Source organism: Pongo pygmaeus, chromosome 11, assembly GCF_028885625.2.
Source record: "Pongo pygmaeus isolate AG05252 chromosome 11, NHGRI_mPonPyg2-v2.0_pri, whole genome shotgun sequence".
Lineage (NCBI taxonomy): Eukaryota > Metazoa > Chordata > Mammalia > Primates > Hominidae > Pongo > Pongo pygmaeus.
In genome coordinates, this window is record NC_072384.2 from 74,561,232 (window position 1) to 74,587,877 (window position 26,646).

General features: G+C 37.4%; 1 protein-coding gene across 4 annotated transcripts in view; it reads right to left on the minus strand.

Moving 5' to 3' along the window:
- The window catches only part of CHN1 (chimerin 1), a 207,985-nt gene that overhangs the window by 147,488 nt on the left and 33,851 nt on the right, over nucleotides 1-26,646 (minus strand). For 3 of the 4 annotated variants that reach the window (XM_063647624.1, XM_054476902.2, XM_063647626.1), the window contains exon 2: nucleotides 6,135-6,173. In XM_063647624.1, coding sequence (XP_063503694.1) covers nucleotides 6,135-6,173 — 39 coding nt within the window. Of the gene's footprint in view, nucleotides 1-6,134; nucleotides 6,174-9,309; nucleotides 9,346-26,646 lie in introns of those variants that run through there. The other variant, XM_063647625.1, reaches the window with a different exon arrangement.

Genomic DNA, 26,646 nt, shown 5'->3' on the forward strand with positions numbered 1-26,646 from the left:
GATGTAAAATAGTCCCTAGCACATAGTAAATGCTCAATGAAGATTACTTATTATTATGCATAGGTGATTGATATTAATATATAAAATTCTTTATAATAATACTTGATTACTAGGATGCATCTTGAGTTCATCACTAAAACATAATATCAGGGCAATGCTATAATTTAAAAGGAACTGAGAAAATACAGCTTTATTGTTTAAAAATCAAACACAAAGCCACTTCATCAGGAATGTTTAAATTCTACTGTTAGAAATGTATTCCTTTACCTTTTTCTCCTGATGGCAAAAATCCCTAAGACAGGTAATACGTTAAAATAGTTTTAGATACCCATATTTCACTATGAGAGTTAATAAGAAATATTCCTGTGAATATAGTTTTATATATTGTTACAGAGATGACACAAAGGGAGTTAATTCTGAGGTAGAAAAGGGAAGAAAAAGCACTAAAGTCAAATTTGTCTGGCCCTGATAATGAAAAGTACATGTGTATCACCCCATGATATGTGTAAATCTCCATCCTCCTTAAAAGTGGCCAAAACATGATTTGTAAGAAAGAAGGATTCTTCAAGGGCCAGGCACAGTGGCTCACACTTGTAATCCCAGCACTTTGGGAGGCCAAGGTGGGAGGATCGTTTGAGCTCAAGAGATCAGCCTGGCAACATAGCGAGACCCTGTCTCTAAAAAATGTAAAAAAAAAAAAAAAAAAAAGAAAGAAAGAAAAAGATTCTTCAAGTCCATTCCTCCATATTGGTAACTACAAGGTAAAAATTCAGTTCACATTTCTTTTTTTTTTTTTTCTTTTTATCATTATTATTATTATTATTATTATACTTTAGGCTCTATGGTACATGTGCGCAACGTGCAGGTAAGTTACATATGTATACATGTGCCATGCTGGTGCACTGCACCCACCAACTCGTCATCTAGCATTAGGTATCTCTCCCAATGCTATCCCTCCCCCCTCCCCCCAAATTCAGTTCACATTTCTACTTTGACCAGTAATTCTCAAAACATTGGTATTTTCCTTTGTCAAGAAAATGCTCTGGAAAGTGCTGCCATCTATGAAAACCCAATTCTGAGAACTGAATGATAGTCAAGAAGAACATTAAAAGTTAATACAGAAAGTAAAATGCCGATTTTGACTCAAAGCACAAATACTGTAGTATCTGGTTATCAGCAGTAAGCGTTTGCCTGTTCAGTAAGCATACATTAAGATGAGCCACTATGAGAAAAAGGGAGACAATATTGTCATATGAGAATTGATCTGGGTTTCAAATATGCTTTCATCAGAGTTTCAAAGGGTATATAGTATTTTCTTAACATTAAGTCACATAAGGTTATTTACTTTTCAATTTCTTTCAAATCCTTCTAATCGTCTCAAAAGGATAAAGCTCTGTTTCATAAAGAGGAACTTTTAGACAAATGCCTCCTGATTGGCTACCAGTGGTTACTAACGGTTAATCTATCTTTAAGACTCTTTTTTTTTTTTTTTTTTTTTTGGAGACAGTGTCTCACTTGGTCACCCAGGCTGGAGTGCAGTGGCACAAACGCGACTCACTGCAGCCTCAACCTCCCGAGTTCAAGCAATCCTCATGCCTCAGAACCCAAGTAGCTGGGACTACAGGCACACACCACCACGTCCAGCTAATTTTTGTATTTTTTATAGAGACCGGGTTTCACCATGTTGCCCAGGCTGCTCTCAAACTCCTGAGCTCAAGTGATCCTCCCACCCTGGCTTCTTAAAATGCTGGGATTACAGGTGTGAGCCACTGTGCCTGGTCAAGTCTTGGATATTTTATAACAAATATAACAAATTTGGATTCAAAAAACGCCTATCAAAAAGATCATTAAAAAATTATACAAAGGAATGAGGTCTAATTCAGGTCCTTCTCTCTCAGTTTGGAATTTTTGATAATTTGAATTGGAACTCAGCTGAATTTAAATAAGCACAATCATTAAATTATTCACCAAAAATTAATAGCTAAATTCAAGATGAGGGAATATATGATTAAAGTACTTAATATTTTCAATCACCTTAGAAGTGTCAATGCGTATATACTTATTAATGAAATTCTCAATCCCTATAGACAATAAATTGTTCATCAAGTCCAAAGATCACAAATTGGTATCCTGAAGTCAAAATTGGTCCACATGTGTTTTGTTTGCTGTCTTTTACATTTGAGTAGGTTTTTAACATTAAAAAATTAAGAAACTTAAGGACAACAAAAGCAAAAGAGAATTCCAGCGTCTCTTGAAAACTCAGATCTGGCAATATTGAACCCAGAGTCTAATATGACAATAAAAGGAGCTAATTTTGAGCTACTCTCTATAGACAAGGTCTCCACGGTCTACTTGCTCACAGTCCTAATCTGGCTTGTTTGCCTCATTTATTACATGTAAGGTTCCTGGTTTAATTCACACAATAAGTATTGAAAAGCGACAAAACCATATTTATTTAAAAAGAGTCCACAACTTAGACTTCTTGCTAATTTTACTTCCCTATTGGTTTATATTTGTCAGATTTCAGAGTTACATTTTTACAAGATCAATGGAACTAACAGTAGGAAGTACAAGATAGGCATGGGTAAAATAAGTTTCTTCTAGAATCAAATTGTGAAATGCTGTTCAGATTCCACCATGCCAAAGATAGAAAAACAAAACACACTAACATGTAGCAACTTTTGACATTAAATTAAATCATCTTGTTTACTTTTATAGCTCTATTACAGAAGTGAACAATTAGAACTTCTTGAATAGCTTTCAATGGGTGTGTCACCTTACATGAATTGACATACCTAATTATTTTTAAAATTTCAGCCCATTTCTATTTTATTACCATTTTAAGAATTTTTTAATAACTAAATTTAAGTCACATCACAGAGATGCTTCACAGAGAAGCATTACAGTTTGTCGGTCCCAAAGACTATTAGTAGAAAATATTGTCAATTATCAATTCTAAACTACATATATATCTGGCCTAAGATTGTCATGGCTCAAATATTAAGGATACAGAACAATGCCTACTACCTCAGTTATTTAAAATTCCAGTCTCTATTGATGAAGTCAGGGTATAACAGGTCTGTCAGTCTTTAAAAATTTTCCTACTATTATGTAAAGATTCCTAAGAGATGAAGTCCTTAAGGTACAATTAATAAACATCTTACTGAAGATTATTTAGAGCTGGTTGTAAAAACTGTAAAACTGTCTGAGTGGTAAAAGATAATATACACAAAAAGTTCAACTTAATCACATTTTTTTCTAAGATCAGAATTTGACAAACACATTAACCATCTATATGATCATAAAAAGTCATCGTTAGAATGTATTTATTTATTTAATATGAATGAATAAATGAATGAGACAGGGTCTGGAGTTCAGAGTACTGATCACAACTCACTGCAGCCTCCATACCCCTTGGGCCCAAGTAATCCTCCCACCTCCACCTCCCAAGTAGCTGGGACCACAGGAGTGCAACACCATGCCCAGCTAATGTTTTTATTTCTTATTTTTTGGTAGAGATGGGATCCCCCTAAATTGGCCAGGCTGGCCTCAAACTCCTGGGCTCAAGTGGTCCTCCCATCTCAGTCTCCCCAGACTACTAGGATTACAGGCCTGAGTCACCAAGCCTGGCTGCAATTTTTGTTTCCTCATTTGTTAAAATTTGTACATACTCAAATCCTGGAAGATTAATATCATAATCTTATAAGAAAATTTCTAAAAAGGATTTTTCCACTTGCTTTTAACATAGTTTAATTTTAAAATTTCCTTGAATCAGAAGTTTTTTCATGTGACAAATGAAAAAGTCAAAAGATAAAATATCTATTTTAATAATTTCCTACACATTTCTACTATTAAAATGATTGTGGGGAGTTCAGACATTGAAGTCATGAAGAGAAATGATAAAACTCTGTAACAGAATTGTAGTCTTATGAAAGAAAGATTCAGCTGGGCACAGTGGCTCACACCTATAATCCCAACACTTGGGAGGCTAAGGAGGCAGGATCACTTGAGATCAGGAGTTGCAGACCTTCCTGGGCAACACAGTGAGACCTCGTAGTCTACAAAATAAAATTTTTAAAAATCAACCTGTGGTCACAGCTACTCAGGAGGTTGAAGTGGGAGGATCACTTGAGCCCAGGGGGTCAAAGTTGTAGAATGCCAAGATTGCACCACTGCACACCAGCCTGGGTGACAAAGCAATAGCCTATCTCTTTTTTTTTTTTTTTAATGTCTTTTTTTTTTTGAGACATAGTTTTGTTCTTCGCTGTTGTTGCCCAGGCTGGAGTGCAATGGTGCAATCTCAGATCACTGCAGTCTCCGCCTCTCAGGTACAAGTGATTCTCCTGTCTCAGCCTCCCAAGTAGCTGGGATTACAGGCATGCCATCACTACGCCCAGCTAATTTTTTGGTATTTAGTAGGGACGGGTTTTCACCATGTTAGGCTGGTCACGAACTCCTGACCTCAGGTGATCCACCCGCCTCGCCTCCCAAAGTGTTGGGATTACATAAATGCCATATTTTAAAACAAATGATAGCTACTGCAAGACATGCGAGATATGTGAAGCTACAAAAAATACCAATTGCATATACTACATTTACTAACTGATATTTTTCATGGAGGAAAAGATCACTACAAACTCAATAATAGTCTGAGGCTTCATAAATGTTCTTACATTAAAAATGTGCAGGGTGCAAGTCAGAGTCAGGGAATAAAGATAAACTGAAAACCAGAAAATGCAGAAGTTTTTTTTTTTGTTTTTTGTTTTTTTTTTTTGAGATGGAGTCTTGCTCTGTTGCCCAGGCTGGAGTGCAGTGGTGCGATCTTGGCTCACTGCAACCTCTGCCACCCTGGTTCAAGCGATTCTCCTGCCTCAGCCTCCCAAGTAGCTGGGACTACAGGTGTGTGCCATCACACCCAGCTAATTTTTGTATTTTCAGTAGAGATGGGTTTCACCACGTTGGCCAGGCTGGTCTCAAACTCCTGAGGCAATCCGCCTGCCTTGACCTCCCAAAGTGCTGGGATTACAGGCATGAGCCACAGCACCCGGCCAGAGAAGAATTTTAAATAGGCTTCCAGCCAATGAGATTATGAGACAAAATCTTTAGGAGGTAAAGAACATTAGTCATTTTTACACATTTGTATAACTATACTCCCAAGGGAAAAATAAAAAGGCACCAGCAGCGTTGAGGGGAAGCATCTATGGCAATATTTTTAGAGACTGTTCATATTTTACTTATAATTAGCCCAAAGTGGCAACCTATTAAAAAAAAATTATCTGTTCTGAGAACATAAGACCAATGAGAATCTGAATCGCTGTTCCTTCAGTAGGCAAATTTCAGCAACCTACAATCATCGGATTTATAATAAACCTCAACATTTACAAAGATGTTAATCTATAATTAAAGTACAGGTTTCTTAGGCTGCTTATTCAACTACAGAAACAACAAACAAGAACTTATAGTCCTTTTCTATAATAATGCATTCATAAATTTTAAAAAACTATTTTGATTATATTAGCCCTATTTCAACTTTTAAAATCTGAAATATCCTTTACTTGGTGAAATAATATTCTCTAGAAAACAAGGAAAGGAAAATAAAGAACTAAAACCCTAGATGTTTAAAAAGAAATATTTATCCTAACACAGTTTAAACAGCAGCATGGAATCAAGTATCTCCCTTATGTTTTGGGAAAGTAATTATTTAAAAGTTAGATCACCTTTTTTTGCCTCTTTTCACTTATTCTTTCTATCAACATAGCCTCCTGAATTATTGTCATTTAAATATTCCTTTCTTCACATAAAGAATAAGGACCTGAAAATAATTAGACTGAATTCTCAGTGTCTCCTTGTATTAGCTTTATTAGCCACTCTTAACAAGTGGTCTCAAGTTTCACTACATGGAATTCATGCAAGCTCAGAGGCATGAAATGCATTCCAGACAGAAAACCATATACTGTACAGACTTTGTGTAAACACTTACTTAACCACAATTATTTCTATGCTACTCCCAAACCTTGTTTAAAGTAATTTTTCAACAATGGGTATAAAACGGAATGAGTATTTCTATCTAATAATCCCATATTTTTATATTACTTATAAAGCACTATAACCCACACAATTATTTGTAGACTTACAGTAAGATTTCCAAACAGGAGGTCTATATTCATCTGTATCTGAAAGAAAAAACATCAAATTAACATTACTGAATATTTAAATTTTAAATGAGAAATTTTAATCATTAACTCATTTAACATATATTTGTTGAGATCTATTTGTTCTAGGTATTGTGCTAGGCACTAAAGGGCATTCAAGGGTTTTTTTTTAGTCTTGGTCCTTACTTAGTTGGAGTAATTTTACAAAGATGTTTAAATAAAGTTACTGTATTTATTCAATTGCTTATTACATAAAAACATCAAGGTTAACTTTTACTGCTGGTACTCATTTCTTACTATCACTGAAGTAATAGTCAATAAAGGCTTCGTTTCTTTGGGCTTGATTATTTCACTGAAAGATCCCTAAAATTATTGAATTTTTCTTTTTCAGTCAAATTCACCAGATTAATCATTTTAATCACCGCAAAAGTTAAGTATTTCTATTATTTTCCCCCATTAAATTTAGGGGATTCCAATGTACATGGTTTTACTAACATGAAGAGAGAAGGAACAGCAAGGTTCAGATCTCAGTCCTCACACATCCTGGACAATCAAAACCAGGAAATGAGAAACACTTCAATGGAAGAGAGTGTATCTAGGGAACCACAACGAACATGAGGTGAACATCTGCTCTTCAAGACCATTTCCCCTCACGTTGCCTAAGTGCAGATGTAGGAGACAGTATAAATAGGAAGTGGAAAGAGATGGAAATACAAACACATGAGAGATGTGGAGTAATCAGAGAAAGGAGAAGGGGCCAGTGTAGCTTCCGGCTACACTGTGTGGCTTCTCATCAGTAAAGCATAGCTGGGGACTAATTTTTGCCAGTCAAAAGCTCTGCCTGCAAGACTATATAGCCAAGACTGCAGAAACATTTTTTGGTATAGAAAGGTATGGCCAGCCACATCATCTGGCTCTGCTGGAAACTAACATGAACCCATTAGGCAATCTGATCCTAAAATGTTGATCTCCAAGGAAGCAAAAAAAATCCCTGGAAAGTTTATTGAGAAGACTAAACATGCAGCTCAGGTAAAATGGTCATAGACATAAGACATTCAGCCTCCAATCTGCAACCTTTAAACTGCAATATCACACTTCATTTATAATGTGTTATCATAAACCACACAAATACTTTGAGAAAAAGGGTTACAGCAAGACTACTAATAGTGGGCATAAGAATATAACATGGAAATTTTAAATCATGTGGAAATTGCTTGGCACCCCATAGGAGTGTTCAAATATGTCTGCTTCAAGAGAAAGAAATAATGGGCATCCAAATTGGTAAGTCAAACTGTCACTGTTTGCTGATGACATGATCGCACGCCTAGAAAACCCTAAATAACTCATCCAAAAAAGCTCTTAGAACTGGTAAATGAATTCAGCAAAGTTTCCAAAGTTAATGTACACAAATCAGTAGCTCTTCTATACACCAACTGTGATCAAGCTGAGAATCAAGGCAAGAACTCAATCTCTTATACAAAAGCTGCAAAAAACAAACAAAAAACAAAAACAAAAACAACTTAGGAATACACATAACCAAGGAGGTGAAAGACGTCTGCAAGGAAAACTGCAAAACACTCCTGAAAGAAATCATAGATGAAACAAACAAATGGAAACACATCCCATGCTCATGGATGCATAGCATCAATATTGTGAAAATGACCATACTACCAAAAATAATCTGCAAATTCAATGCAACTCCCATCAAAATACTACCATCATTCTTCACAGAACTAGAAAACACAATCCTAAAATTCATATGGAACCAAAAGAGAGCCTGCACAGCCATAGCAAGACTATGCAAAAAGAACAAATCTGGAGGCATTACATTACCCAGCTTCAAACTATACTATAAGGCCATAGTTACCAAAACAGCATAGTACTGGTATCAAAATAAGGATATGGACCAGTGAAACACAACGGAGAATCCAGAAATAAAGCCAAATACTTACAGCCAACTGACCTTCAACAAAGCAAACAAAAACATTAAGTGGGGAAAGGATACCCTATTCAACAAATGGTGCTGGGATAATTGGCAAGCCACATGTAGAAGAACAAAAGTGGATCCTCATTTCTCACCCTATACAAAAATCAACTCAAGATGGATCAAAGACTTAAATCTAAGACCTGAAATCATAAAAATTCTAGAAGATAACATTGGAAAACTCCTTCTAGATATTGGCTTGGCAAAGACTTCATGACCAAGAACCCAAAAGCAAATGGAACAAAAGCAAAGATAAATAGATGGAACTTAATTAAATGAAAAAGTTTCTTCATAGCAAAAGAAATAATCAGCAGAGCAAATAGACAACCCACAGAACAGGAGAAATCTTCACAATCTATACATCTGACAAAGGACTAATATCCAGAATCTACAAGGAACTCAAACAAATCAGCAAGAACAAAACAAGCAATCCCATCAAAAAGTGGGCTAAAGACATGAATAAACAATTTTTAAAAGATGACATACAAATAGTCAACAAACATGAAAAAATGTTCAACATCACTAATTATCAGGGAAATGCAAATCAAAACCACAATATGTTAACACCTCACTCCTACAAGAGTGGCCACAATTAAAAAATCAAAAAATAATAAATGGTGTGGATGTGGTGAAAGGGAACACTTTTACACTGTTGGTGGGAATGTAAACTAGTACAATCACTATGGAAAATCATGTGGAGATTCCTTAAAGAACTAAAAGTAGATCTACCATTTGATCCAGTAATTCCACTCCTGGGTATCTACCCAGAAGAAAAGAAGTCATTATATGAAAAAGACACTTGCACACGCATGTTTATAGCAGCACAATTCACAAATGCAAAGATATGGAACCAGCCCGAATGCCCATCAATCAACAAGTGGATAAAGAAAATGTGGTATATACATCTATATATCTATATATATCTCTATATATCTCTCTATATATGTCTATCTATATATCAATATATATATATATAGCTAGACATCTATATATATAGATATATATATAGACATCTATATATATATAGATAGATATCTATCTATATATATAGATATATAGATAGACATATATCTATATATATATATATATATATATATACACACACCATGGAATACGACTCAGCCATAAAAAAGAATGAAATAATGGCATTTGCAGCAGTTCAGGTGAACTTACCCAGCTGGAATTGCAGACCATTATTTTAAGTGAAGTAACGCAGGAGTGGAAAGCCAAACATCGTATGTTCTCACTCATAGGAGGGAGTTAAGCTATGAGGACACAAAGGCATAAGAATGATACAATGGACTTTGGGGAGTGAGGGGAAAGGATGGACGGGGAGAGGAATAAAAGACTACCCACTGGGTACAGTGTACAATGCTCGGGTGATAGGTGCACCAAATTCTCAGAAATCACCACTAAAGAACTCATTCATGTAACCAAACACCACCCAAAAATCTACTGAAACAAATAAATTGAAAAACAAACAAATGAAAAATAAAATAAAATGTGGTATGTACACACCATGGAATACTAAACAGCCATAAAAAAGAATGAAATTATGTCCTTTGCAAAAATACGGAGGTAGCTGGAGGCCATTATCCTAAACAAATTAACACAGGAACAGAAAACCAAATACCATATCTTCTCATTTATAAGTGGAGCTAAATATTAAGCACACAAGGATATAAATATGACACAATGTCTGTTGTGGACTACTAGAAGGTGAGGAGAGGGGTGAGTTAAACTACCTATTAAGCACTATGCTCACTGCCAGGGTGACAGGACCTGTACTCCAAACCTCAGCATCATGCAATATTCTCATGTAACAAATCTGCACATGTACGCCCATATCTAAAATAAAAGTTGAAAATTAAAAAAAAATTGTGGAAAACTTAAAGACATAGAGGAAATCTTGAAAGAAGAAGAAAAATAACTTTTCCATTGGAGAATAATGATAAGAATTACAAGCAGATTTCTCATTAGAAACCATAAAAGCATTGAGAGAGGAGTAAAATATCCAAAATGTTGAAGAAAGAAAAAATAACAACCCCAAATTTTATATCTACTAGAATTATCCTTCAAATCAGAAGGAAAGGTAAAGACTTTCTCAGACAAACAACAAATGAGAGAACTCAACACAACAAACCTGGCCAAAAATAAATGTTAGAAGAAATTCTTCAAAAACAGAGGGAAAAGGATGTAAGTCAGAAACTCAAATCTACATAAAGAAAGAGCATCAGAGAAGGAATATATGACGGTAAAATGAAAAAACAAAACACACACACAAATATGTCTGCTTAATGAATAACAGGCCGGGCGCAGTGGCTCACACCTGTAATCCCAGAACTTTGGGAGGCCAAGATGGGTGGGTCACCTGAGGTGAGGAGCTCGAGACCAGCCTTGGCCAACATGATGAAACCCCATCTCTACTAAAAATACAAACATTAGCTGGGCGTGGTGGCAGGTACCTGTACCCCAACTACTCAGGTGGCTGAGGCAGGGAGAACTGCTTGAACCCAGTGGGCAGAGGCTGCAGCGAGCTGCGATCACACCACTGCTCTCCAGCCTGGGTGACAGAGCAAGACTCTATCTCAAAAAAAAAAAAAAAAAAAAGAACAACAGATTACATGAATAAATGAATAATGAATGAAATAATGCAGCAAATAGAGTCATTTCTCATTATTCACAGTAATTATATGCTACAAAATTACCTCAAACACTGAATTTAGCAGCAAATACTGAACCACTGCTCCTGGGGGCAACACAGGGTTAGGTTCCTGTGTGCCTCTGGTCACAACATTTTCATCAATCATTAAATACATAACCTTGTGTTATATGTGTATCTCCTTAAAGACACCTTATTTCGTATATACCGTTGATTCATTAACATTGAACTCACAGCAACAACACTGTAACTCATGCCTGTATGAAGCTTATCTAACACATGCATACTCTCCAAAAGATACATCACAGCCTTCTTGCTCTTAGGCTAGACAGCACTTGCTCACTGTCTAGACAGCACTTCAGCACGAGGCTTGGGGACCATTTTAAATGGCAAAATCACTAACAACAACAATAAAATCCCACAAAAATGTAAAAAAGTGTGGCCCTGAAAAGACCATGAAAAGAGGACTTGTTTACAGCGTGAGAGCTGAAACAAGGCGCAGCACTGCCTTGCTTGGCCACAGCCGGGAACAGGCAGGTCATATGACTCAAATTTTTTACTTCTCTGTGATTATTTGCAAGTGACCACAAAAATGCCACAATGATTTATTTTACGGCTACAAATAAATGTTAGAAAGGGGGCAAATTTGCAAGTATGGAATCCATGAATAATAAATAAATAATAAGCAATTATTTAGGAAAACAGCTTGCTCAGGTGAACTTACCCAGTGACGATAAAAAGTTAGAATGAAACACAACCTTAATGCAGTGATAGATAGATACATACATCTTTCCTCTGCTAGAGGGGGTGTGTGTGTGTGTGTGTGTGTGTGTGTGTGTGTTGGGGGTTAATTATATTAAAGTTTGTCTTAATAAGTAAACCATAATTAACTCAATTGTATTTTTAATACTAGAAAAAATTTGGCTGTAAGCATTCAAGTCATGTTATTATTTCCTTGATATTTTGCTGTTATTATAATTCAATCCTAAGGAGTATGACATGTAGCGAGTTTCCAGTTTGTAACAGGACACCCATATTCTATGTGTGTCTCCACTTCCCTGTGGGGCGCCAAACCATAAGAGGTGGTGACCAGGTAGCTCCTGATCCACTGTGAGGGGCTAGGAAGGGAGGGAGCACTCAGTGAGACCAGGACCCTATGTAGTAAATAATTTAATCTTGTCTCAGAAGAGGTCTAGACCTTGCCTTCAAAGATAATTTTTGTTTGCCTGGGGCCTGCCAGAGAGTAACTTGGGGCTTTGGGTCACTGGTATCAGTTAAGGAACCACATGGAAAGTCAATCAACCATGCTTATGCAAGAAAGCCCCAACGAAAGCTCTGAACACCGAGGCCGGGAGAGCTTCTCTGGTTGGAAATATCCCACGTGGATCATCACACATAAATGCAAGAAGCAGCCAGGGACATAACTGTAATCCCAGCTACTCTGGAGGCTGAGGCAGGAGGACTGCTTGAGCCCAGGAGTTCAAGATCAGCCTGGGCACCAAGGAAGGAAGGAAAGGGAGGGAAGGGAGGAAGTAAGGAAGGGAGGAAGTAAGGAAGGAAGGACAGGAGGAGAGAAGGAAGGGAGAGAGGGAGGGTGGGCATGTGTCCTGACTCCAAGTAGAGAGGACAATGGAAGCTCTGCGTTTTGCATTTCTCCTGGACCCTGTCCTGTGCGTGTCTTCCCCTGGCTGATTTTAATATGTATCCTTTCCCGGCAATAACCATGACTGCACGTAATGTTTAGTGAGTTCTGTTGAGTCCTTCTAGTGAATTTTAGTCCATGAAAGTGGTTGGGGAACTCCCTCACTCAATTTGCAGTTGGTGTCAAAAGTGAGGGAAGTCTTGGAGATTTTGTAGTTGGCCCTAACGCCTCACAGACCCTGTGCAAAGCTGCACCTATGAGTCGTGAGGGCCTCCAGGAGATCATTCTGACTTTGGAGAAGGTGAGAGAGAAAGGCTAATTCTCAAAGTCCTTATTCTGAGAACTGTGTACTTAGTGCTAGGTGGTGCTTTCTTAGGGAACATCAACCTTTACTTGCTCTGTGACTTTAGAAAATTTACTACCTCTCTGCATCTTAATCAATCTATTTATTTATAAAATGGAATAACAATATCATCTAAAATGGGAATAGTAACAACATAGGTTTGTTGTTGAGAATTAAATTAGGTATCATCTATAAAGCACCTTGTACTTAGGAGACCTTCAGTAAATAAGTACCCTCTCCTGCCTTCACCAAAAGTGATTGTGAAAACACAATATTACCATATTAGCCTCAAGCTGCTGTTAATGATTTCAGCCATGTATTCCCTTCTTACTATCTTGGTCTTCCATTTACACCTGCTCTGTTATAAAAGACATTATTCAAGATGCTACAGATCACAATCATGGCCAAACAAATTTAGTATTTGGCAAAAAAAAAATAAGAAATATTAGGGGAAAAGTTTGAATTTCTTTTAATATTCTTTTAATATTAAAACAATTCTAATTAATGACATTTAAGAGCACTGTTTAGGTTTTAAATATATTTTCCTAGCAATCTATTTTTTGCTGGTAGAAGTGTAAACTGGCATAACCTCTCTGGAGAGCAATTAGCTATATATACCATAAGCCTAACTGTGTAACAGGTATCTATTAAGGCAGAGATTAGGTGAGATGTTCTTTGAAGGAGAACACTGAAAAATTATTTTGGCCTTCTTATGTTTATGGGTAGAGACCTTAGATCACTGGTGTGGATCCTTTTGCTGAGAGAAAAGCGGCTTGAATGTTCCTTTAGTTGACCAGTGCGTAGGTGCCACTGTCCTTAGGACTCAGGGGAGGAAGGGACACTGGGAGAAGAAAGTTGAATGGCTTAGGGAAAAGTGCCTCAATCTCTTGATATGCAGAATTAGTTGCTAAAAGCAGGATGACCAATTTTCCAGGACCCTAAATCTTCCTGGAAAGGAAGAAACATTACCCCAATCTTTAATTCCTGAGTTTCAAAATTAAAGAGTTCTGTCACAGAAGACACTCACAGCTCAAGCCAAATCCCACTGGCAAGAAGAGGCAGAGACATTCCTGAAATAAAATGGCCTTGAAGAAGGAATAACTGAAACTGGTGATCTAAGGTCACACAAAAAGCTTCTGCGTTTATCAGGGAGGACAGATTCTGGCACAGCCTAAGGTGGATGCTAGAAGTGTCTCTGACCTCAGCCTCCCTGGTACACTAAATCCTTGAGTAAAAGAAAATGAACTTTTAAAAAACTGCAATCTTGACCTTCAACTGGGGTGACTGCTGTGACCTGGGCCATGGTCTGACCAGAAACAGGATCCTAGTGGCAGTTCAAGCAACTATTGCCAAACAGTGCAGGGCTGGTCTTAAATGCTGACAAAAAATGATGATGGGAAGGAAGAGCAATAGTGTAGTCAGTTCTCTTTCTGGCATTTGGAGGCAGATGGGATGACTCTGGGACTGGGAAAGCCTCCTGGGGCTCAAATTTGGAGGCGGAGACTGTCTAAAAAGGAACATACTAAATTTCCTGCTGATTAATAGAAAAAAATATGAGAGTATATTTGGACCCTGAATTTACGTAACAGGTCATGCCAGTTCCTTCTGCATACCTTTAGACCCAGCAGTTCTATTTTTAGAAATTCATTGTAAACAATTAATTAATGATGTTAGAAAAATATTAATACAGAAGAATATCACCACAATATTACTTTTAAAGACTAAAATACTGTACTCAACCTAAATATCCAACAACTGAAAACAGCTTAATCCATTATGATTAAGTATGATTAAGTATTCCAGTTTGAAGATACCTGGACTACATGAAAAGGACTTTACCCTTTAATCTCTTAGAAAATGTGTTCTCTGTTATCTTAAATATTTTAAATCTTATAAACCAGTGGCTGTCGATCTTTTGGGTCTCAGAAATCTGGATTCTAAAGAGATTTTAATATTTATTGATATTAGCCACACTGGAAATTAAAACACAGCTGGGGCCGGGCACAGTGGCTTATGCCTGTAATCCCAGCACTTTGGGAGGCCAAGGCGGGTGGATCACAAGGTCAGGGGTTCGAGACCAACCTGGTCTCTACTAAAAATACAAAAATCAGCCAGGCGTGGTGGTGCACACCTGCAGTCCCAGCTACTCGGGAGGCTGAGGTAGGAGAATCGCTTGAACCCAGGAGGCAGAGGTTGCAGTGAGCCGAGATCATGCCACTGTACTCTGACCTGGGCGACAGAGTACGACTCTGTCTCAAAAAAAAATAATAATAAAAATAAAAATAAAAACAAAGCTGGGCACAGTGGCTCATGCCTATAATGTCAGCACTTTGGGAGGCTGAGGCAGGAGGATCACTTGAGTACAGGAGCTCGAGACCAGCCTGGGCAACAAGTGAGACCTTGTCTCTATAAAAAAGACAAAAAGAGAAAAAAAATCAGGTGGCACGTGACCGTAGTCCCAGCTACACAGGAAACTGGGGTGGAAGGATCACTTGAGCCCAGGAAGTGGAGGCTGCAGTGAGCTGTGTTTGTGCCACTGCACACTAGTCTGGGTGACACTGATGGAGGGAAGGAAGGAAGTAAGGGAGGAAGGGAAGCGAGGGAGGAAGGCAGGGAGGGAAGGAAGGGAAGGAACAGAGGGAAGGGAGGGAGGGAAGGGAGGGAAGGGAGGGAGGGAAGAAGGGAGGGAGGGAGGGAGGGAGGAAAGCAGGCAGGCAGGCAGAAACTTGAATCGTATCTTTTTGTTAATTCATTTAAAAATAATTAGCCAGCTGGCGCGGTGGCTCACACCTGTAATCCCAGCACTTTGGGAGGCCGAGGTGGGTGGATCACCTGAGGTCGGGAGTTCAAGACCAGCCTGACCAACATGGAGAAACCCCATCTCTACTAAAAATACAAAATTAGCCGGGCATGGTTGCAGGTGCCTGTAATCCCAGCTACTCGGGAGGCTGAGGCAGGAGAATCGCTTGAACCCGGGAGATGGACGTTGCGGTGAGCCGAGATCACGCCATTGCACTCCAGCCTGGGCAAAAAGAGTGAAACTCTGTCTCAAAAAAATAAATAAATAAAAATAAAAATAAAATTAAAAAAATAAAAAAATAAAAATAATAAGCCTATTACATCTTAACATTTTTATGAAAAATAACCATATTTTTCGGAACAAAAAATGGTTTTACATTCTGCAAATCTCTTTAATGTCTAGACTAATACAAGACAGCTGGATTCTCATATCTACATCTGTTGTTATACCACATGCCATGTAGCTTCTAGAAGATTCAATTAGATATTCGCAAGAGAACGAGAGTGATGAAAATAATGTCTCAGTATTATTACAAAAATAGTCTTGACTTCGTAAAATCTCCCTCAGGAGTCCCTGGACCATGCTTTGAGAATGAGTATTTTAAACCGTAATTTCCTTGGCATATCTAGGATATGGGATAGAGTGGGGGTAATAAACATTTCATGGGATAGAGCGCGGTGGCTCATGCCTGAAATCACAGCACTTTGGTAGGCCAAGGCAGACAGATCACGAGGTCAGGAGTTCAAGACCAGCCTGACCAACATGGTGACACCCCATCTCTACTAAAAATACGAAAATTAGCCGGGCAGGGTGCGCGCCTGTAATCCCAGCTACTCAGGAGGCTGAGGCAGGAGAATCGCTTGAACCTGGGAGGCGGAGGTTGCAGTGAGCCGAGATCACGCCACTGCATTCCCGCCTGGGCAACAGACCAAGATTCCATCTCAAAAACAAAGAAAGAAAGAAAAAATATTTCATCTAATAGAAGAAATACAAAAATTAGGAAGAGAAAAGAGAAAATCGTGTGTTCTTTTGGCAGAGAACAGCAGCTTGTTCAAAGTTATCCAGGGCTAATACTCCAAAAATGTTTGTGATTGCCTTCAGCTGAAGGTCTCAAGAACTCACAACACCTCTTTTTGATTCTGTCAGAAAATCCGCCCAGACCCAGCATACGAACGTGTCAAACTCCATCAGTAGAACATGACTGAGAATGAGAAGCAGATAAACTATGACTTAAGAATAGCTGCTTAAAATATCTTTATCATGGTATGGCTGGGCACGGTGGCTCACGCCTGCAATCCCAGCACTTTGGGAGGCCCAGGGGGGCAGATTACCTGAGGTCAGGAGTTCAAGACCAGCCTAGCCAACAGGGTGAAACCCTGTCTTTACTAAAAATACAAAAATTAGCCGGGCATGGTGGCATGCACCTGTAATCCCAGCTACTCAGGAGGCTGAGGCAGGAGAATTGCTTGAACCAGGGAGGCAGAGGTTGCAGTGAGCCAAGATCATGCCAGTGTACTCCAGCCTGGGCAACAGAGCGAGACCCTGTCTCAAAAAATAATAATTATTATTATATACATATATCCTTATCATGATATGTATGACTATTTAAATTAAGTATATACCCATAAAATCTATTAAAAGGTTTTCTCCATTGCCATGAAGTGTCAGTAATACTTTTCATACCTAATATAAAAGATAATTTTATAAAAATATCAGTTATGCTGGCATACAGAAATGTTAAAATAATCAGAAAGTTTCATTCATTCAGTAGTTACACATGAAACACCTTCTATGGGTGAGGGTGTCAGTTACGAGGCGGGTCCAGATATAGTTTGTCCCTTCAACGGCAGTAACAAAAATATGATGGATATTATTCACAAACAAGGTAAAAAAGTAAGAGTAATAGAAGTTTTACAAACATTGTCTTGTCTAAATGCCTGGCAAGAATAGGTCTATAGTAAGTATTTGCTGAACTAATGAACGAATGGAAAGAAAGAAGGAATCACTTTTGGCCAGAGAGTCAAGAAACACATACCAGAAGAGGTATTATCTGACAAGACCCTTAAAGGATAGATGGTTTTTAAAATAAAGGGGCTGCAAATAACAGGCAGAAGGACACTAAACAGAGGAGAACACAGTGAATAAGAGGGCAGAAACAAGAAAGTTCAGTACATGTTTGAGGAACTACAAACAATGCAGAGTGGTTGAAATAAAGATATACTGAGGAAAGTTTGTGACTCAGGCCCTGGAGGGAACCTGGGCTGAGTTGTCAGGAGGCATCCACAAATAACGCACTATGAGTATTTCTCTGTTCTTCCAATTAAATACTCAGCTATTTGAGGACAGAAGAATGCTGTAGTCAGGTCCAGCTTACTTCTCAAGAGTCGGAGAAAGCAAGCCAGGCAGCAGGAAAGCCAAAGGCAGAAGACAACAAGCACAACTCATGGAGCAGACTCAAAAGAGCACAAAGTAATGAACTGAAAATTGCAGGTGGCAGCAAGGCCTGGGAAAGGGGAGAGAAGCTTCATGTCTAAGCTAGGTTCTGTGTGAGACATTCTCCTCGAAACTTGATGTAAAAACATAAATCCATGAAAATGAAAGAAAAAGATGAGATCAAAATAAGCCTAAGTTAATTCGTATGTACAGTACAACCTTGTCAGTGTATTTTTTCATTTTTTTATAAATGAAAGAAAAGATATTCCTGTGTATATGTATGTGCATGCATACACAGGGGGGAGAGAGAGGATGAAAGAACTAGAAAGACACACACTAGAAGAGTAACAGTAGTGATCTCTACATCAGCCTTTCTTCTCCTCTAAAGCAAGCCTGGATAATGTTTCAAGTGACTGTTTTCTTAGTTCTCCCAAGTATGAGAAATAACAAACTCTGGAAGCACAGGAGAGAAGTTACCTTATTACATGTAATGGATGCTCTATGGTCTTGGAGTATTATTCTCTCCTAGAACCAGGAAGAGAAAGGCCTCTCTTTATACAACGAATATATTACATTTGTGCTAACAGAGAACTATTAAAAACAAAAAAGTGTAAGTAAACTATCTGTAAGATGAAGAAAACATGGAAACTGAATCAGACAGAGAAAAGTCCTCTTTAACAAACTCCACAGGAGGCTCTAATTGTTTTAGGTGGGCTCTTGAACTGCATGTACTACCAGAGAAATCCCAGTCTGAGAGGCATAGAAATCAACTATAGCTTTGTGGCAAACTTATGCATAATAAAGCACCACATTCTTCTAAAGTCTTTGAATTCCCCCTCAGAATCCCTGTGGAGGTCTTCATTTACCTCTTCTGCCGGTTCTAATTGAATTTGCTGAATGTCAAGCATTTGTTATAGGAAATGAAAAACAGTTTCTTAATTAAATTTTCTTTCATTCTTGGTTAACTGCTAGAATTGCAAGTCAAGAAAACCTTATCTAAACATATTTTTATATATTCTATCATGTTTATGAAAAGCGATTCCAATTTTTCTTGCTTTTTTAAACTCAAAGGTACAGACTTTAAGCAAGATTTAGTGTTAAACTCATTGTTGCCATAATCTTTTGTGCTGCTTTTTCTCTAAATATTAGTATTGTCAGGACATTCACTTTTCTTTAAATAACAAAAATTTCAAGATACTTATCTGAGCCTTTAGGCAATGATTTTTAAAATCCCTAGTTAAATCCATCTTTGATATAATTTATAACATTATAGTTATTTAGGAGATACTCAAAAGTATTCATTTACTGACTGATAGGATTAAATTTACTTACAAATACCTTAATGTCCTGATTTTTTGGATTAATTTATAACATTTTATGACTGAATACATCTTCATGTTCTCTCCAATTAGATCCTATTTACATTCACTATATCTATAGAAGTTGTTAAAAATGACCTCTGAAAACAAAAATTATTTCTTTTTATTATATATTCTTTTTTTTATCATTATATAATCTATATCTTATGCATTCTTTGGTTTAGAATAATATTCCTCTGGCGAAGTCTAAACCTGCTTAACGTTTTACTTTTAAAGTTAAACAGTTCATTCTAGAACAGACTAGAATGTTAAATTTAAGCTGTTTATTGTTTTAGGGTCAAACCAAAGGCTGTTACAACTTTTAAACAACATAATGAATTCTCAAAAAGGACTATATTGCATTTTAAATGAGGTTTAGACAAATGACCTATGAACACTCAAAAATTGTGATTTAGGTTTTAAAGCATACTAGTTTCAGATTGCCTTTGGTTTGAAAATTAACAATTTTGAATTGTATAAACAGAATGACATTTATTGGCAAGAAAAAAGACCATTTCTTCCCTTCAAATGAAGAGTCGCCTTTCAACCAACTGGTGAGATTTCCTGTACTGCTTTAATCCAAAAATGTACGTCAATAATAATTAATCCCCACCTGTTGCTGTTCTGTTTCTGTTCAATATTTAGACACACCAAAATAATGACATGCTTAAACTCTTATTTTACTATAAAGTGATTTGTGAAACAAGGGCATAAACAGTAATCACCAAACAAGTACTGTAGTTAATATGTGAATGAGTCACAAAGAAAACATCCAAGCTCTTTAATGAAGTTTCTTGGAAAACAAAAATCCACAGTGAAAATGGCTCCTAATAACATACACGATTCTAAACTAATGAGGAACAAAAATGAGCCTTGCTAGGTTTCTAGGTATCTCACATTCTGACTAAACTTCTTTCCTAGAAGATGCTTCAAAATGTGCAAAGAAGGCATTACAACTAAGATAATTAAAATTCACTCTGCAAAGTCATGGCCAAATCAGGTCAGTTAAATTCACCCTTAGAAGCAACAAAGTCATTTAAAACTGTTCCAAGTTGAAAACTGATGTTTCATGATTCAACTCCGATGGAAATAAACTATTTTTAAAACCAAAGACAATTATTTTTAATTCTTCAGAGAATAGTGACCCAGAACCGTTAATACTCAGGAAGAAAAAAAAAAAAAAAAAAACACTTCTGAAACTGTGCAACTACAGCGCTCACATTAACTTCATCAAAGATTCCCAGAAACAAATATTTTGTAAATGCAGTGCTCAATTCTTGACCACGGACCTGCAGCCTGGGCAAACAAAGCCTCCTAAATGAAATGTGAAGCAAACTTGGAAACCTCTCCTATTTAAAACTAAAGCTTGGTCTTTAATAAAAGACCTAAGCAGTTTCCTCTAACCAGCTTGGCAGACCTAGCAAACAGATTACACAAAGTCCTTCTGCTTACTCAAATCTTTCACTACACTCTTGAAAACAAAAAGTTATACACAGGAAATGGGTCATTTAACTCAATCCAAAGGTAAAGAGTGTCATTCTCCAACCTACTAATTCTTCTAGACAAGTCGAATCTGAGGTGAGAGAAGAGAACTTCTGATAATGTTTCTTCTAACATGTCAGCACATTTACAGAAAGTCCTCAGACAGGCCTGTTTACCTACAGGATTTCCAAAAGGGAACTTCAAGATGACGTTTAATTCCTGTCAATCCTCTCAATGACATCTCAGCATTCCCAGCTGGTTCCCATTTGGATTTTGTTGGGTACATTTCAAAAATTCACCATTAATAATATAATACATTTCCTGAAACCATCTGCCCCAGAAAAGAGAATACGCAAAACTCGACAACGAAAATAAAGTAGATCCTTCTACTTCTCTGCATCTCACGTCTAAAATGCGGCTGGGTGCGGGGACTCACACCTGTAATCCCAGCACTTTGGGAGGCTGAGGCAGGGGATCACTTGAGCTCAGGAGTTCAAGACCAGCCTGGGCAATGTGGCGAAACCCCATCTCTACAAAAAATACAAAAATTAATCAGGTGTAGTGGCATGCATCTGTAGTCCCAGCTACTGGGGTAGGGGGCAGGAGTGGCATGCAGGGAGGATTGCTCGAGCCAGGAAGGTCGAGACTGCAGTGAGCCGAGATGACATCATTGCACTCTAGCCTGGGCCACACAGTGAGATCTTGTCTCAAAAATTAAATTAAATTAAAATGCAATATGTTTATGAAGTCTTTATAATTCATCCTTAAAATAATATACTATATGTTATATATGTTTTACTACAATAAAATAATATGCTTGATGAACATTTTTTCCAATGTTCGTGTTCCAATGTTCATGTTCCAATGTTTCCATTTTTTCCAATTCAACAACTTAGACTTTTAACCATTCATAGCACTTGAAATTCCAGATATTAAAAAAATGTAACCATAGGAACACTCTTTGGAGAATTTTTACTTTTTACAAATACAAGTTCTGGAAAATAATCGACTATACTTTTAGTGGAGATTTTCCTTGTCAGTTATCTTTCCAACTATAATTTAGTGGTCTCAGATAACCCTCACCTCCTTCAGCAGACTCAGTATATAACCTCCTTAACCTTTTCTTAAAAGAAAAATTGCAAACGATGTTTTTCTCCTTGCTATTATTCGTTCTTTGGCACAAATTATTCCTAACCCATGCTTTCCCCATACTCCAACATAGTTTTGTAGCACTGACCTACTTGGATTCTTGCCCTTGGAACAGGAATCGATCATATTCCCTGGCCTGGGAGTATTTAAAGTAGTGTGTTTATTAGAATGTGCATTATCCTGCAATGCGGATTCACAGGATTTTCCAATGATGAGAGTCAATATGTCATTTTGCCAGCAGGCATTAAAATAGCAACCCTTCAAAGTCTTCCTTACATCCATGTTTTCAAGCTTTATCAAAACGACAGTTGCTCAGAAAGTAAGATAAACTAACGCTTAAATGAAACTATTGGGAAAAGAGAGATAAGGCTCCTATTACTAATACTCACATCACAGGTAACTGAGATGGGAAAAGACCACAACATTTCTCATCTTATTTTGATCATTTCCAAATGCATTTCTTTTAAACTGGATATCTCTGGGAAAACCACTCAGTCACTAAGGAAAAAAAAAGTAGATTCTGAGGAACACAGAGAGGTTTGCCTTAGATTATAAACTGTAGAGCCAAATGTGGAATAAGGCAGCTCACAGCTGTAAGGAAGAAAGCAAAGTCAGACATGGAAGTAATACTGTGGCAACCACAAATGAGCAGAGTTGGATAATTCTAAAGCACGTTAACTATCCTAAAGTATAGTAAAATGCTAGGCATCTTTTAATTAACTATGCTTTTATGGCATACACAACAGAATAAGTTGCCAAGGGGCAAAAACTCTTTATAAATGAGAACCTGTGTTTCAAATTGATAGGTACTTGTTTTTCTTCCTGAGAGCAGAACCAGAATATGGAAGATCTGGAGCTGTAATGTTTCTTGCTGACATTTGCATACAACAAGGCCTAAAATGAACATGTAATGGACTGGTTGTCTTGAAGAAGTTCCAGCAGTGTAGGGATATCAGCAACTAACAAGTATAATACCAACAAAGGTCCGTATTTTCTCAATTATAAAATCCAAATGCCTTAAAAAGTGAAAGTATTTTTATAACGCATTTGGCAGCAAAGCCTGGTCTGACCTGAACGTCAAAGTATTTTAATAATTCTTTATAACTCATTTGGTACCAAAAACCTCACCTGATCAATGTAAGAATATTTAGTCTTTATCCCATTGAATGATCCCATTGAATGTGACTATTCATTTATTTCATTGCAGAAATACTAATGTGTGATTATAGAGTAATGCCTCAGACACTGTTTCGAATGTTATGAAATACACTATATATATGTGAAATATACTACCTTTCTAAAGTCTGAAAAATCCTGCATTCCAGCACAAATCTGGTCCCAAGGGTTTTGGATAAGGGATTACAGACCTGCTACTGTTATTAATATTTATAGCTGATCATGTTAAAACATAAATCAGAATATGCCACTCTTCTGCTGCGTTCTCTCCAATGACTTCCTGTGTCTCTCAGAATAAAAGCCAAACTCTTTACAACTGCCTACAAAGACTGCTATTTAAAGAAGACCACAACAGCGGCATCATCTGGTAACTTGGAAATGCAGAAGCGCAGAACCCAGCTCCCAACTACAAATCAGAATCTGCATTTTCACAAGACCAAGTCATGTGCATGCACACCAATTTTTCAGAAACACTGACCTACAAGACCCTGGGTGACCTGTCCCCACTAAGCCCCCAAGTTCATCTACTTCACTTCCTCTCACTCACTCTTCGCTAGCCTCTTTGTTCCTCTGCCATTCATCAGACATATAAGACACACTTTTCACCTAGCTGTTTCTTCGGTCTAGAATGTTCCTGCCCAGGTGTCTCTATAGTTTGCTCCATCACCTACTTCAGTTCTTGACTTAGTGAAGCCTTCCCTGTCATTTAAAAAGTTCAAAACCCCCTGACATTTTGTATTCTTTTTTTTTCTACTTAGTACTTATTGCTATCTAAAATACTATATATTTCATCAATTTTATATTGTTGTTTGTCTCTCTACCCCAGAAGGTAAGCTCGATGAGGGCAGGATTTTTTTGTCATCTGTTGTTCACACTGCTGTGTTCTTACTGCCTAGAACAGTAATTCTCAGTGTGGTCTGTAAACACCTGTGGGTCACTAAGACCCTTTCAGGAGAGGTCCACAAAACCCAAATATTTTAATAGTAATCCTAAGAAAGATTTTGCCTTTTTCACTACATTGACATTTGTACTGGTGGTATAAAAGCTATGCTGGGTAAAACAAAGCAGTGGCAACTAGGCTGTCACTGTACTTCACCAGTACACACTCATAGTAAAAAGAAAAATCGTTTAACCTAAGAATGCCCTTGATGAAGCAGTTTTAAAGTATTGGTTTTGTTAAATCTTGATCCTTGAGTACACTTCTTTTGGTCATTCTGTTAAAAAAAAAAAAGTGAGAAGTGTGCATAAAGCACCATCTGTTGTATACCAAGTATGATGGTTGTCTTGAAGAAAAGCACATCTGAGGTCATTGGGGTTGTGAGCTGAACTAGCTCCATTTTCATAATAGTCATTTCACTTGAAAGAAGGACTCACAAACTATGACTAATCAGCCTTGGGTATTTAATAGGTATTTACTCAAGAATAAGCAAAGTGAGCTTGTGACTCCAACAAAAATAACTAACAGTATTTACTGCCAGTCACAAAAATTCAAGCTTTCAAGTGAAAATAAGAATTCAAGGAAACTTGTATCCACCACCATGAGCTTGAGAGTTTGTTCATATTTAAAGATTTTTCCCATGAGATCGATGGTGATATTAAAGAACATGATTCTAAGATGTATTGCATGATGAAATGTGTTAACATTCACAAGATTTACATAAATCAATGAACTAATATTTTTGAAATGACAAACGTAGGATAATACAGTATCACGTGTGGGCAAAAGATCCAGTCAAATACAAGATAGAACAGTAGATTATAATGTACCAGAGTAAAAATGTCATTGATACGGTTTCAAAGTCTACATTGCAATTGACCTTTAAAAAACTACCACTTGTCAAGTGTTAGTGTAGTATCAAAGAAAGATATCTATAACTATTTGAAAAGATTATTAAAACACTGCCCTTTTTTCCAACTATATATCTGTATAAGGCCAGATTTTCTTCATATATCCCAAACAAAACAAAGTATTTCAAAAGATGACTGCAAATAGAGAATCTAGCTCTCTCCTAAGCCAGACATTAAAGGGTTATAAAAATGTAAAAGAATGACTCTTCTTACTACATTTAAAAATATAGTCATTTTTCGGCCAGGCGCGGTGGCTCAAGCTTGTAATCCCAGCACTTTGGGAGGCCGAGGTGGGCGGATCACAAGGTCAGGAGATTGAGACCATCCTGGCTAACATGGTGAAACCCCGTCTCTACTAAAAATACAAAAAATAAGCCGAGCGTGGTGGTGGGCGCCTGTAGTCCCAGCTACACGGGAGGCTGAGGCAGGAGAATGGCGTGAACCTGGGAGGCAGAGCTTGCAGTGAGCCAAGATTGCACCACTGCACTCCAGCCTGGGTGGCAGAGCGAGACTCCGTCTCTTAAAAAAAAAAAAAAAAAAAAAAAAGTCATTTTTCATAAAATCTGTTATTTATGTTAACATGTAATGAGTTTATTTTTTAATTGATAATTTTTAAAAACTTATCCATTTTAATTTCAAATTCAGTAAATAGCAACACATAAAACCCACAAAACAAATGCACCTTAGGATTCTCAATGTTGTAGAATATAAACGGATCCTGACATTTAAAAGTTTGAAAACCACTGGCCTAAAACAATAACTAGAACACAATAGTAAATTATGTTGCACTGAACACTTACAATGTGCCAGTCTCTTGTTAAATGTTTTTATACTTATTTCATTTATGTCTCAAAACAATGTTATAAGGTATTATTACTATTACCATTTTATGGATGAGAAAGCAAGTAATCGAGAGGGATCAAGGCACCTGTTTAAAGTCACAAGGAGCAGAGCCAGTCCTCAAACCAAGATCATGTGCCTCCAGATCTCATACTCCTGACCAAAATTGATAGTATAATAAAGGGATGCTAAGTTAGAAACAAGGCAAACAGTGCCATGCCAGGTGACTACATAGAAAAATATCAAGACAATAAGAAGAAGCCAAAATACAAAGCCAAATGAATTGGGGATTGAAGGGAGATAATCTAAGCAAGCTCATATGAGCAGGAGAAAGGCCAGGACAACTTCTCAGAGGCAGATGCAGATGCTTGAGGAAATACTTCAAGTGCAGTCCACAAGGGCCCAACAACTATCACTAGGCTAAACAATGAACAATAATAACCCTGAGGTATCTGGCTTCAAGCCCAGCTTCCAGGACAACAAGCTGGTATCCCTTATGGTCAGGTTCATTCATAATGCTATTTATTAAAGTCTTCTCCTTGTTGCTACTGGTTTCCTTGTAGCTCAAGCTTGAGTATAACCTTCAATGAAATGTTTAGGATGTTCTCTGGTTCCCATGTCCAAAAAGAGTTGTCATCTCATTAAAACCATCAAGTCCAAGAAATATCTTCTCTCTGACCCACGGCAGGGTGATATCCTGATGCTTCATCACTCCAACAAGCTTAGTGACAAGACAGGCACTTACTGTCTGCATCTCAAGAAGGAGTCCTGTAAGGT